The 15262-nt window shown below is 45.5% G+C and overlaps 1 protein-coding gene across 3 annotated transcripts in view; it reads right to left on the reverse strand.

The window, feature by feature from the left end:
* Nucleotides 1–15262, reverse strand: part of LOC144949313 (BDNF/NT-3 growth factors receptor-like) — a 283555-nt gene that overhangs the window by 174840 nt on the left and 93453 nt on the right. For all 3 annotated transcript variants that reach the window (XM_078879268.1, XM_078879269.1, XM_078879267.1), the window contains exon 4: nt 11452–11520. In XM_078879268.1, coding sequence (XP_078735394.1) covers nt 11452–11520 — 69 coding nt within the window. The remainder of the gene's footprint in view (nt 1–11451; nt 11521–15262) is intronic.

Consider the following 15262-nt stretch of genomic DNA (forward strand, 5'->3'; position numbering starts at 1 on the left):
TCATTTAGACCAAAAGCCCTATAACGTTGTCCATTTTTTGTATTAGCTTATACTGCGTGTGTGACTGCGTGTACGTACGTGTGTGTGCATGTATGGGATCAGTGGTAGTGTAGTGGTGAGCCGGCTGCACTACAAACCCGACGACCCGAGTTCGATTCCCGCTCACGGCCAACACCAGTGATGATTATCTGAACCAGTCCTGAGCCTCTCCTAGGTCGACTCAGCTTCAAATCAGCAACTTGTGCGGTGTGTAAACTTCGCCACTGGGGAGACAAAGGCGGTCGGGCGTGGTGCTGGCCGCCCACCCCCCTCGTGTGCCGTGCGGGTCTTCATAGGTGCTCGCAAATAAAACTTTCCCTGACAGTCTGCTTTAGGCTATATGGGGGGACCTTTGTCTTTGAATATGAAAACACCAACACAACTTCTTGGATTAAAAAATTAGGAACGATCGGTGGCACAGTGGTTAGCTCACTATGAACCCGGCCACCTGATTTCAATTTGGCTCGCATCAGTGGCGAGCTCAATGCTTCAACCATCCCGCACCGAACAGTGTGGAGAAGTATGGTCAAATACCTCCCACGTGACGGACATCTGAAGTGTCAGGTCAGAGGTTTTACCTCTAGATCTGTGCTTTTTTTAAATCCTTTATATTAAGTTCACTTGCTTGCTTGCTTGCGCGCTTACGACCGTGCAAATCTTTCGGTCGTTTTTTAACCCACTTCCCGTGATACAATCGAGCTGACATTTTGCACACAGACTCGTTGTGCGTGACAATTTATTTTCGTGAAAATGTTTTCCCAAAATGTTACACTTTTAGGAAAAAAAAAATTATATTTAATTACCAATTGCTTAATGGTGGCAGGCAATCGTCTGACCCATAGGTGGCAGCCATCTCAAGCCAGAGGACTCTAGCCGCCACGCATATAAAGGATTTGTAGTGAAAAACTTTGTTTTTATGGGTTCATTTTTTTTGTTTGTTTCGTTTGTTGCCCTTCCACCCCGCACACTCCGATGAGCACGGCGGTTGGCTACGTACGGTGCGAAAGAAGTTCAATAGTCCACACTGTATGACGAACGCCGTTCGGTGAGGCCATCATCCAGCAGTGGAACGGCCCGCAAAGGGCCGTTAAATTACTCCATCGGAGGCCAACGCACCGCGGGTTAAGTGAGAATGCCGGTTTCTTGCGACGATGCATTTGCCCTCGCAAAGGCTCGGCCACGTGGTGTGATTGATGGCGCTAATTTGAATTGCGCTGGCAGATTGTCTCTCTGCTGTAATTGATTCAATTTGGGCACCACCTACAAGTCAGGGACTTTGGGTTTTATTTGGTGCCACCACTCTCTGGCTCCTCCGATGTCCCCGTAAATGTGACGGGGCATTATCGGCGCAACAGTTCAGCAATGCGGGGGGGGGGGGGGGGGCACTTTTATTGTTACGTGACGCCAAAAATATTTTTTTTATTTTGTTCCCCAAAGTCATCAGTTTGGCACAACGGCATCTCATTCCACTCGTGATTTTCTCGGTATTTGAAAATAATTACGAAAATTAATAATCGCTTATTAGCGAGGTGTAAATTGCATTACGCTTAAAGCGGGGGGGGGGGGGAGGCTCCGCGCACGAGTTGATTCCGCAGTAAACACGCTGGCACCGTGAAGGGCACATTCTACAAACGGGGACCTTTTTCTCACTAATCGTTGTCCAGGAGTGTTAAAATGCAAAGATTAATGTCCGATCCTTGAGCACTTGATTCCACGAGTTCAATACGTTCTCCTATAACGTGTACTTTCATAACGCAAATTGGATATATCGCGATTAATGTATTACGGAACACAGTTTTCATAACGCAGATGGGAATTGGATGTAACGCGATTGAGCGAACGGAAGTACGTCTCGCGATTTTGTACGGCTGCCTTGGCATAGCGTCGGACAAGGCATTGGGATGCTGCTGGATGCTTCTAGATGCTACCCACGCACCTCAGTCTTTGTTCAGCCTGCGTACGCATCTCACGTGTTATCGCGCGGACTATGCTTTACCCCCATACAGTATACATCATCTATTATAACGCGGTGTTTTTCAGGAACGCAACTCCTGCCGCCGCGTTATCGGAGAACGCGCCGTACACGTCACGTGTTTACGTCGTCAGGTGACAGCCACTAGAGGCGCTGCCATTCACCGGATCCGTGACGCCGAGTCGCGACAATTCGTCCACTCGCCGCCGGTGGGCGTGGCTCCTTCCAAGTACAGGGACTCCTCCACTTACGAACATTCGACTTACGACCTTTCAGAGATTCGAACAAACCTGCCTGTATGTCCAGTTGCCTGTTTTCGAGATGTTATGTAATTTCAACTGCGGCGGTGGTGGCGTCTACATTTGCAGGAAATTAAGAAGCAGTGCTATCTACATCTACAGGAGATTACACAATTTTTAAAGCCATCTACAGGAGATTACACAATTTTTAAAGCCATTCCCCGTGTTTAGTGTACATGCCGTATAACAGGAGTAAAGTTGGACTTAATGATTAATCGACTTGCGAACAGACGTCTGGAATCTAACGCGTTCGTAAGTAGAGGAGTCCCTGTGTCTGTTAGCTTGGCCGCCTTTGTCTCTCCCCACCGCTGGTATTGCTCAGGTCACAGGACGACGCAGCTGAGCATAACTTGTAAACAACACCAAGGGCAGCATCGGCAGGGGTAGCATCAGTAGCAGTGGCAACAGTATAAACAGCAGTATCAGCAAACGTTTGCCACTAAATGGCGGTGATGTTATCCTTTGTGCTTTTGCAAAGCTGAATGTGTGTGCTCTATCCACTGCCGGAATTTTAAATGTGTGTTTAAATACTCTCTTGCCCCGTGATATATACAAAGACAAAGATCCCCCGTGTAGCCTTAACAGACTGTAGGGGCAAGTGCTGTTAGCGAGCACCTATTAAGGGCGGCACGGCACACGAGGGAGTCGGTGGACAACACCACGCCCGGCCGCCTTTGTCGCCCTTGTGACCATGCGTACACATCGCACAGGCACTCATTTGAGGCCGAGTCGATCTAGGGGAGGCCCAGGACCGGTTCAGTTAATCGTCACCACTGGTGTTGGCCGTGAGCGGGAATCGAACCCGGGTCGCCAGGTTTATAGCGCGGCGCGCTAACCGCTACACGACCGCTCCCTACATACATATACACACGTGAAAAAATATACACACGGAAAAAATATAGGTGCTGTTAGTGACCACCTATTTAGGCCCCGTATGCATCGACGAATGCCAACAACAAACCACATGTCCGCCCGCCTTTGCCACTCCAGTACCAATGTTCACAGGCTGCACAATGTCCAGCACTCACTCTTGTCTTATTATATATTTACAGAGCGCCCCGGCTCAAGGCACTTCGCGTGGTTTTAAAAAGCGGTAACGTGAAACGGAGTGGTTTCGATGGCGGGTGGCGGGGGGTTGCAAGGGCAGAGGATTGAATGACCGTCACAGAGGTCACGTGGGGGTCACAGAATCAGAATATCACACAAGAGCAGTGCTCCTGGGAAGCCCTCGTGAACTCCGCGATGGGGAAAGTGCTCACGAAGAAGGCACTGCCGTTAACAAAATCAGAATATGCATTCATACTGGAGGAATCCGAGGAGCTATGAAGCTCTTTTCACATATATCCAGTCAGGGCACGGGGTCAAAACGTTGCAACAAACAAGCAGTACAGAGAACACGATAGGAGTGAAAAATTATAGGAGGGGTAAACACATCACTTAAAAAAATATACGAATAAAACTCAACTATTTTTTTTATTGCCAGGTAAAGCCCACTGAGGTATTAACTTCTTTTTCAGGAGTGACCTCACCACAAATGATAGCTCAACAAAGTGGCCAATCATCGTGTGGAAATTTATAGCAGCGAAATCATCTAAATAATGTGAATGCACGTTTCTAAATGTGGAGGGAAAATGTCACGAAAGGGCATTCAGATATTTTGCCACTGATGTTATGTGTACAGGGCCGGGAAAGAGGTTGCTGGGGGCGTTGTAGTTCAGTGCGCTCACCACTGCGCCACCGCGCACCTCACACACACACATTAATGTGGTAAATTAATCACGCTCATGATGGCTGTGTGCAAGCCAAAATGTAAATGAATCGGAAAACTAAATTTGGTCTAATGAAGACTGTAATTTAGGCTTTACAAAGCTTTCTTAAAATGATATTTAAATTAATCACTGTGGAGCTGGGCACGGCACACCACGAGATTGTTTACCACAAGTTTAACCTTAAGTTTGTAAAAGCAATTGTGCATGGGACGTATTTTACTGTGTGGGTAATGGTCCCCACCTGGACTTGCCATTCAGAGGTCGCCGGTTCGATTCCAACTCTGGGCACGGCCGTTGAAACATTATGGGACAATATTTTAAATTCCGTTCACCCAGCGGTCTAAATGGGTTTAACCTGGAGTTAGTAAGGCGATTTTGTCGAGTTAATTGCATCCCCAGCGTTTGGCATTGCTGCTGCATTGGCATTGTGGCTTCATTGGCATTGTTGCTGTTTTGTTATTGCATCCTCCCCCCCCGCGCATCCCCGGCTCTCTCAGCCTCCCACTTCCAGCCCCGCCCACTTCCCCCCGTCCTAGCTTCACGTCTCCCTCTCCTAGCGTCCACGCAACGCTCCCCTCCCCCTACCCCCCTCCCTTGCCCCTCCCCCCTCTCATACCTATATAATCTCTTACCACGGCATCTCTCTCCCACTTCAGCAAAAAATGTTCTTGCTGTGGTTTTCCCACCTGATGATGATTGATTGTGTTGCGATCGAAACGTCGTGATTTAATATATTTTATCTTTTTGGTTTTTTCGGTAAAGTCACGTAGAAGGGAAAAACTAAAATAATGCAAATGAAACATAATAATAAAAAAAATATTATTTTATTATATTATTTTATTATGTTTTTTTATTATTTTATTATTTCCCTTCTACGTGACTTTACCGAAAGAACCAAGAAGATGAATCCCTGCAGTCACGAAAGCTTTAAATCGAAATTTAATATATTTTATTTTATACCTACGTGACTTTACCGAAAGAACCAAAGAGTATGAGTAAGGTGTGAGTAACACCACCTCTTCCAAGAGGCCTGGTGGGCGTCAAAGAGGTCAAAGAATGCTCCACAGGGGTTCTCCGGGGCTCTCCCTCTCGAGGAAACTCTTCCACCAGCAGTGCTGTGAGCAAGAAATTGCAGGTCTGCACCTTTATTTTTTTACTTTTTTTACCTTTAAACTTACAACAGCAAAAAATCATTACGCACGCGATGTTACTAACGCAACTTATTTACACTATAGCTTACATTCGCATGGTGCGTGCTAAAGTATGTACGTTTAAATTATTACTTTGGAATTTGTTCCGGTTTTCCAGATTGATCCGAAAAATAAAATAAATTAAAATCTCACAATGTGTTTTTTATTCGGTTTTATCTGAAAGTGTGACATCACCAGAAATATTGCCACAAATGTGACATCACTCCTATGCTTTCCCATTAACCGTGGTGTCACATTGCACCCTGGGTAATACCACTTGTGTCACTGCTAAGACAAATATAATTACAGCGTAATGTACCATCCAAGAAATCCAGAAAATATCCAAAACTGCCATAAAAAATCTGATAATCCGGTTATCCGAGTTAAGGAATTAGACACCCGTGACACAGAGTGTATTGAAACACATGGCTTCAACTTCTACAACGTTGGTAATAATCATTGTAATTCGCACTGTGTCTGTACTGGTGTCAATTCCCATGCACGTGTCCTCTTTGTGTACCTGAATCTTTGTTGGATACAATACTTTTGGAGGAACACAAACAAGCTGAGAATCCAAAATGCGTAAAAATCCAGAGCTCATCCCTTCATACACGCTCGAAGCAAAACAAGATTTTGACTTGGTTTCATGTATTCGACTGTCCCTTGCCAAGACCTCCAGTAAAACACGGAACGTTGGACGAAACGTTTATTCAACGTCGGGTCAACGGTTCCAAAAGCATTCCAACATTGATTGGTCCGTGCCGCCATCCACTCATCGTTAATAATTGCTAATTGTTAAGATTCACTAAACGACCAGCGGACAACGGCATGGACGCAAAGAAAAAGTATGTTGTTGTTGTTGTTTGAATATCGCTTTAACACACACGCAGCGTACACAGCAGACAAAATGTTAAAATGGAGAGTAATTGGCTTGTTCCTGTTCATCTTGTCCCGAAAAGGGTTAAGTGGGTGATAGATTTTCAATAATAAAAACTCCGCGGTGGTGCGTGACTTTGCCGACTTCGTTCCATGAGCAGAATTAAGGAGGGGAGACGACGTGAGTGGATTGCGGTTTGGAGAGCAGTGATTTTAAAATTATACTCAAATGCTAATGCGAGCAATAATAATGTAATATTCATTGTGGAAGGAACAGCATAAATCTTTCAAAACTTCTTTTTCAATCCAGTTTTTTTTGCCTCCCGTACGTAACGTATTCATATAGATTTGTGCGCGTGTTTGTGTTTAAAAACGTCTGTGTTTAAACAGAAGCAAAGTGTAACCTTTCAAAAAAAAATAAAGTTATTGTCGTCAGGAATTTACAACGCGGTCAATCACAAGTAGAGCGGTGGCGCCATGGTTAGCGTGCTGCGCATTGAACCCCGGTGATCAGAGTTCGATTCCTAGCCACGGGCAAACATCAGTGGCGGGCAAGATCTGAACCAGTCCCGAGGTCATCAACCCACATTGACCAGCTTGGCGAAGTAACTCGGTGTTCGGTGGCCTTCATCCAGCAGCAGAATGACAAACGGGTTGTACTGATTATTATTATCGAGGACAATACATGTAAATTGCGCTCTAACATGTAGTTAGGTACGGCTCAGCATTTCTACATATTTAAACAAGTTGTATGCCCATTCCTTTAAGAAAAAAAATCGAACCTCATTTGTCTTATTCTTCTTATTCTGAATTCCACGTGAATGGATTTGCACGATGAATGAGAGGTGCGTGAGGGCAGTGATCCGTGTTTACAAAAGCAAAGATGGTGAACGGGGTAACTTGTTCGAATACATGTCTTGTGAAAAGCAACTCACGTAATTGGGATTGCTATGAAGTGTGATCGCACTGTATAATAACTGACAATGACGCTTCGAGTGGCTCGTGTTTTTCTCCAAGAAAACTGCTGTTCTGTACAGCTATATAAAAAAAAAACACGCAAATAATGTTTAGCTCCTCTGACGTGCTTTCAAAGTTGCACGGCATGTTAGTTTGGGCATGATTGTCTGACGTTTCGCTGCACGCACTAGGAGTATCTTAAGGAACTGAAGCAAATTCAGTTCACGTGTGCAACCAATCTACAACCCTTAAGCACATGCGAGAGTTTGAGTTCATTTGATTGATCGTACAAAGTGAGTTGCACCACGAGTGTTAATTTCTTAATGTCACCCTCGGGGAGTACCAGTTACCGCTCTGACTCATTGGCTCGACAACATCACCTCCGTCATCTTCAGGAACTAATTGCTTCAGTTCTGAGAGCTTCTCAAGGAACTCAATTCTCAATTGAAATCTAATTGGACGATTCAACCACAAAATAAAAAAACGTCTGCACACGAACATAAATAACATCGGTTTACCATGATGAGTTTTGTTGATTCGTTTTAATACAAACATGTACAACGACGACATATTGCCCGGCCTTAAAACGGCTCGCTAGACATTGGCGTTGCATACCAGTCACTTAAAATCGCAAGTCCCCAGCGGGAATTGGCTTCGTTGGTCACGAGTCGAACAATGCATCGGCAGGGTGTAAATAATATCTCTCTAGAATTTAAGTTTTCGTCACTGCAGGGATCCATACTCTTTGGTTCTTTCGGTAAAGTCACGGTAGGTATGAAATAAAATACATTAAATCACGGCGTTTCGGGCGCAACACAAGCGTCCGTCGTCGGGTGGGACAACCACAGCAAGAAACAATTGCTGAAGTGGGAAAAAGAGCTGCCGTGAAAAGAGGCTATTTAGGTAAGAGAGAGGGGGAGGGGGAGCCAAGGAGGAGAGATAGAGAGAGGGGGGGGGGGAAGTGGAGCGCTGCTATTTTATTTTATACCTACGTGACATTACCGAAAGGACCAAAGAGTAATAATATCTCTGTTAAACGTGACAATCTTGGTCGGGTTGCGGGGAGCAAACGGCAAGCATTTGGGGGCGTGAGAATACGACCAGGAGGCCCAAACCCAAAAAAAACAATTCTGGATCACACTGCAAGCTATGAAAAACCCTCGATTTAAATGAAGACATTTGTTGTTCACAGAATTGAGATGCATGTCCATGGTTCCCGGTGCATGCGGTGTAAAGCCACAATTGCGAACGAAGACCCAGTAAACATAAAAAAAAAACTGTTTATTTTAATTTTACTAGGTAAGGCCAACTGAACTATGTAGCTTCTCTTGCACAGGCGACCTGGCCACAAATGATAGCTCAACGAAGTGGCTTATCATCATGTGGAAATGTATAGCAGCAGCTAAATACTCTAACATGCAACGTTGGGTCAACGTTGGCATGCGGTTATAACCTGACGTTGGATCAACGTTTGTCCGACGTTCCGTGTTTTTACTGGAGATCTTGGCATGGGACAGTCCAACACGAAACCAATTTTTTTCCAAATTAATATCCTGTAAGATTTCATGGGAGAGTAAAGAGGCACATTGGATCATATATACCATTTGGTATTGATTTGGTTTGTATTGAATTCCTATAGCGTTTATTTCATGTCTTACATGGTTTAATATTATGTATTTGAAAGAGCATTTAAATAGGATTTTCCCCACCGCTTGAACGATGGGTTTTGTTTACAACACAATTTCCAGTCGGGAAAGCGGAGGAGGGAAAAAAAATCATTAAAATTACAAACAATCGGGCAGTTGAACAGCGTTAACCTCATGACACAAAGTAAATGTCAGAAGAATCTCGCTCGCCAAAGGGTACCCATGCATAGACGCAGACATACACGGTAACAATGGCAATGTCTGCGAGCCTTGTAAACACATTAAACTGCCCCTACTTTAAATTCTGTTATTTTCAAGACCATCTTTGCATAATTCATAAATCATTTCCTTTGCGTTAGATCATCGTGTAAAAATGTGTGTCGGCACACCCTTCTCCACCCGACACAGCCGATGAATGATCGTGTCACGGGGATCAAACGCGGACAAACGTATGACTGCTTCAGCAGCGCCAACGGTGTTGCGAATTCTCATGTCTTTTCGAACCGTTTTATGTGTTTCGTTTGATGTCCTTCCCCCGCACATCCGATTAGCGTGGTTGACTACGTACGGTGCGAAAGAAGTGTTCCACCGTACTCACATACACACGTATTGTTGTTGCTGGAGAGGAATCTCACAATATTTACATGGGAACGATGTTTCACTGGACGTTCACATCCAGCATCGGTCAGGTTGTTAACGGGAGTTCAGATCTCAGAACCCCACGTGTTTAATTCACGGAACAATTTAATTCGTTGGCCGGGTGGGTGGTGGGGGTACGCTACAGATTTTTCCATAACCTCACTCAAAAGAAAAAAGAATTCTGAATTATGTCGGTCGTATGAATTTAACCGTCTTTTTTCACGTTGCGTTATCAAACAACAATTCATTTACCCCTTTGTCGTATGAATTGTAATTTATTGCCACACACGTAATGTGTGTGCAATGTCTTTTTTTTGTAATGTACATAAAATGAGATTTGTTCACCCTATATATAATATATAAAAAAAACATTCAAATTACATTTTCAATGTTCTGTTTCCCATAAATACCTAGCCGGAAGCCGCAAGAAGGCGAGATCTTGCTATCATCTCTCACCCCATCATCCCATCCCTGGATGAGCCTGCGCATGGATTTTCCAGTGACAGCCAGGGAATTGACAAAGCAATGTGAACGACTTCGCTTCACCATTCACAATCGGGGGACATTTCGTAACGGTGCCATCGAGCGCGACCAATTGTAAATAGTGAATAGTAATTGCAACTAAATTATGAGAAACAAACCGTGACAAAAACAGAGTTTGCTGTCCTTTGTTTTCGGTGAGATGCTGCAACTGGACAGACCTTATTTGTATGGCTTGTAATGTCAGAGGCTTTGAAATAATGTGAAGGTGCGGGTGTAGGTGTAGCCCTGCAATTGCTCGCTCGTGCCCCTGCTGGCCGAAGGGCCTGGACAAGAAGAGGGGGGGGGGGGGGGAGCATTTTGAGAAAGCCACGCCACAATGGGATTTAAGAAACGTTTAACCCCATTCAGAGTTTCGGGGCTACCGTGCCAGGAGGTAGAATCGAACTGGCCTGCGTTGCCAACCGTGAGTGTTACCAAGGCACTGCCTCGTACGAAATATATTCTGGGCTAAATTGTATTCCGCTGTGGAAAGTTTTCTCCCCCACCACCCCCACTTCCACCGTGTGTCAACCTTTGACTCCACTTTCGTAAGCGGTCACTTTATTACAGGCACGCGCTTGAGGTGATTTAGTAAAATACATTCTGTCCCCCTCCCATCCCGTAAATATTAATGGAAGAGAAAAAAGCAAGTGTGTTTTAGTTCAATGTGCACGCGCGCGTAATGCCTATGACGCACATCAAGTCGGAACGCTGACCTTTTCACAGTTTTTTTCCTCCCCTTCTCTTTCTCCTCTCTATTCTAGCGGGGAGAATGACCACTCTGAGCTCAAGTGTTTTCTCTGGAGATCTTAACCTTATCACCTACAATTTCTCGTGGGGCAAGGGTGATATTTAATTATGATGAGCTATGCTGTGACTTACTATTTTTTTTTTCTAATTCCCAACTCACTAAAATACATTCGTCACCTTGTCAAAACATGCACCTTGCTCAGATTTAGTTTAAAAAAAAACAACAATGAATATTGTGGTGAAAATAGCAAAAGCTGTGAAAGCGGGTTGTGATATTGTTGGCCGTTATGACTTAAAAAACAAAAATTCCAGTCGCCGACTTGCATCAAGCACCCAAATAAATGACGTTAAAATCCTAAATACAGTGCAGCGGTGCCTTGCAACTCGTACAGAGCAACTAATAGTGTCCATGCCATCACTGGCCCCAACAAATTGAAAAGCCGCACGTAGGATAATTCCACACAACCTGTTGGTGGCGGTTCTAAAATGTATTATTAACCACAATTAACCACAAATACCGCCCCCCCCCTCTCCCCCCCCCCGACTAAACAACACATCCCACACGTGGCACACAATTAAAACTAAAATTGCCAGCTTATTTTAACTCGGTTCCGTCAATCCCTAGTTGCTTCTTGTGTGTATACTTAAACGTATACATTTTGGTACCATTTTCATAAAGACGCAATCATTAAAACGAGAAAGAGAATATATATATTTGAAAAAAATGTTCATAACGAGCAGTGCGAGAGGGTCGAGGCCAATGTGTGGGGAGTTTAAGCCGCAGACACTTACAGCTTCGAGAGGTTGAGTCCGTGGAAGGTCTTCCAAGAGAGGCTTGTCAGCTTGTTATTGGAAAGGTCACTGTCAGGGGGCAAGAGAGAAGCAACAATTAATAAACATCACGCGGCTGAGAGTAGCAAACGCAGTGCTGACCAGGCGGGCTTCGTTAATGCGCGATGACGGAGTGCGGGGTAGACGCATCGGTCAGAGTACCGCGCCGCGAAACTGTGAAATCCGTCAAGCCGAGTTAGATTCCCCAGACGTGGCTAACAGCGTTGGTCAGAGGGGGATATCCAAACCAGCGTGGTGAAGTATGGTCAATTAAAATTCATGATTGACATGGTTTTGGGTTGGAGGGGGGGGTGAGGGAGAGGAGGCCTTCATCCAGCAGTGGATTGGATAAAGTGCTGTAAATTAATCGTATTTTTTATTTTTACATCATTCAGTTTAACAGTAAAAACGACATCTTCATTCCACAACAGCAGGAGCATCAGTCGGATAATTTATTTTATTATGTTTTATTTGTATTATTTTATTATTTCCCTTCTACGTGACTTTACCGAAAGAACCAAAAAGATGAATCCATGCAGTCACGAAAGCTTTAAATCGAAAAGTAAAAACGACAGTCCACGGTAAAATTGTCAGATGTGTAAACGAATATAATTTAATTTTTTTATTTTTTGCATGGGATTCCTCATCGACAGCATTTATCTATCTACTGCTGGATGAAGGCCTACTCCCAAGTTGTCACCTGCCCCACCCCCTACCCCGCGTGGCCCTACGGCGATGCCACAATCCGTCTCGCTCCATCTCCGCGGAGGACGCGTTCCCGGGCACATTCCCTCCTTCGGTTGCCATTTTGTCACGTGTCTCGTCCATAGGCGCTACCGTACCCTCTATCGCTTCACCCTGCTCATGCACACTTGCTTATCTTAAGTTAGATATATATATATGTTTTATAGGATTTCAACGTGAGCCCGGTACAGAGCCGCATGGAGGGGGCACGGAGACTTCACGGACATAAGTCCCCAAACGCTCCTGGGTCTCTCTCAATTCAATGCGCTCTCTGCTCTAGAGGAGTTGTACACCCCTAGCCGCCACTGCAATTCAGTGGCCTAAAATACAATGTTTCGCTCCGGATGATCGCTGCAAAGTATGATCTGTGTTTTGATTTAGCGTGCTGATCTTAAAGGTGCATTGAAAAATATTGACACTCCGACTGATGCTCCTGCTGTTGTGGAGTGACTCATGCAGCCAGCTATGGCTGCAGAGTTTGGTGGTACATGTTGTTTACGGCGTTCATTGTGAAAATTCGGTCACAGTTCCTATGATCACTGTTTCATTGCTTTTATGGCTTTATTTTGGTGATTTTCGAAAAGTTTTTCGGTTTGGCCATGTTTGTTTGTTGTGGTACAGAGTTAGACTGATGGCCTTAATCTAAGTTGTCTTGTGGTTGTTGTTGTTTAACTTGCATCCCACTGGGATTATTGCACACAGTGTTGGTGTACGGTGCTTTTTCTGCAATATTTTGCCTTCTTTTCTTGGATTTTCTGTTTGCACATAGTCACTTTAAGATGTTTTTTTGTTCATGTTTTTGTTTTTTGTTTGTTGCGGTTGCACCCGATTCAAGAGCCGAATGGCTCACATGGCTATACCTAATCAAATGAACTTGAAACTTGAACTTGATCCATGTGCAATTCCCTTTTGCATCTCCTAAACGTTCCTCTCGTACCCTGCTCAGATCTTGTTCCAGCTGAATTGTCGAATGTTGTTTCTGATCCATGTTATAGCAGGAAATATCCGATTAAAGCATGGCTTAATTTATCGGGAAAATGTTTTCCAGGGCCTCCCAAACTCCCCCTCCCCCACCTCCATACGTGGACGCCCCCCCTTCCCGCCCCCGACACAAGCAAAACATTTTCCAGAGCTCAGCCCTGGACAGCCCCGGCTTAAATTAAGCCACGATTACAGCAGAGGGCAAATGTGTTGCGGACACCACGGTTAGAATGTAAAATGGCTCCCTACTTTAAGGATATTCTGCAGTGTGTGCTTCAGCATTAATGGGATTCTACTTAATCGAATATAAATTGTTTTTTGTTGTTCCTGTATTGTATAAAGTTCGGGCTTTTTTTTCTTCCCAATCTTGTTAATGGGTTACATCTATTCCGGGGAGATGGTGGGGAGGTGGGGGGGGGGCTGTTTTTGGCACCGGGCGGCGGGGTTCACAGCCAACTCCAGTACCCAGCCAAGGGCGCCGAGTTGGAATGACAAGTGGGGCCACATTTGTGTCTGTGGTGCGCAGCTCGACGGGAGCCCAAACCGCCACGCGGCAGTTGGAGTTTTCATTGTTGTCGCCGTGCGCTTCCTAAATGCACCGCTCTTCTCAGCGGTCAAGGACGCGGGCTCCCCTCGCGGTCACCCGACGGTTGACCGCCCCCCCCCCCACCACCGCCCTTGACAATCTACAGACGTCCCGAGCCCGCGACCACCTGCACTCGAGCAGCAGCAGCAGCGCGCGTGCTAACGAGCCGCACGGCGGGTCGGGCGACGGCGCGTTCACTCGCTGTGCGCGTGGCACTCGCGAGGTGGTTTTCGGTCATCATCGCAAGCCGGGCTCGCCTTGGGTCACGCTTCGTTTTAGCCCCAGCGCGAACGTCTTATAGGTTTTTTAAGTAAAGTCACGTTGGTAAAAAAAATAAAAATAATAAAAGTAAAAATAAAATAAAAATCACGACATTTCGGAGGCAACACAAGCTTCCGTCTTCAGATGGAACCGTCACAGCACGATAGCTGTATCAAGTGAGAGAAATTCCAAGAAAACAGTCCTTGTATATATACTGGTTGAGGGTGGGAGGAGCCAAGGTAGGCCCTGGATATTATTATTGTGAGGTTCGGTGCGGCTGAAGCACGCTGCTAGGAATGAGCCTTTGTTGTGTCGACTGGTTGAACTCGGAGGTTCCAAGAGTTGTTATTATTAAGCGGGGAAAGCCTTGCCCGGCGCGACATCGTCGAATCGCGTGTTTCGGCCATACGCGGCATTCTCCAGGAACGCGGTGACCCCCGCGTTCGGTGAGGCCATCCTTCATTCGATTCTCTTATTTGATTGCAGGCGCGTGGCCAGCAGCGGTGCCTACGCACACGCATTATAATCTGGCACTGTGAACGCATCGCCGCGGGTTGCTGAATCACCGCACGCGGATGTTGTGAAACTCCCCTTCCCCGTGGGCGTCAAGGAGTCGTCACCCCCCTAGCTCTTCTCTTTCCTCTTCGGTCCGCGGTTCGAGGTGCAAACTCGCGGGGAGATTCGTAGGCCCCGCGTTGACACGTGGTGGAACCATGGCCATTTTACATGCGACGCTACCCCTATTCGCATGGCGAGACAATCGACTTTCGTATTGTGCTCACGTCGAGCTTGTCGACTGACCCAGCGTACTTCCGCAGGAGTATGCATTGTAATGTTGTGGCTTGGCTCTCCAACACACCGGTTGTGCTGTGCTAGTGACCTATTGGCACGTTCTGTTTACGTGACAAACCTTACTTATTGGTTGAGTGGGGTGGTGGTGGGTTTAACGACACATTTATATATTTACGTGATCGTCCCAAAAAAACCTGTATTAAGAAGTATGCATGTTCTAGATGTGAAGCTTTCGTGACTGCAAGGATTCATACTCTTAGTTCTTTCGGTAAAGTCACGTAGGTAAATAATGAAATTATATAAAAATAAAACAATAAAAAATCATGACGTTTCGGAGGCAACACAAGTCTCCGTCATCAGGTGGGACCGTCACAGCCAGATTTGCTTGCATCAAGGTATGCATGTATG

The sequence above is a fragment of the Lampetra fluviatilis genome, chromosome 53, assembly GCF_964198595.1.
Source record: "Lampetra fluviatilis chromosome 53, kcLamFluv1.1, whole genome shotgun sequence".
In the NCBI taxonomy this organism is placed as follows: domain Eukaryota; kingdom Metazoa; phylum Chordata; class Hyperoartia; order Petromyzontiformes; family Petromyzontidae; genus Lampetra; species Lampetra fluviatilis.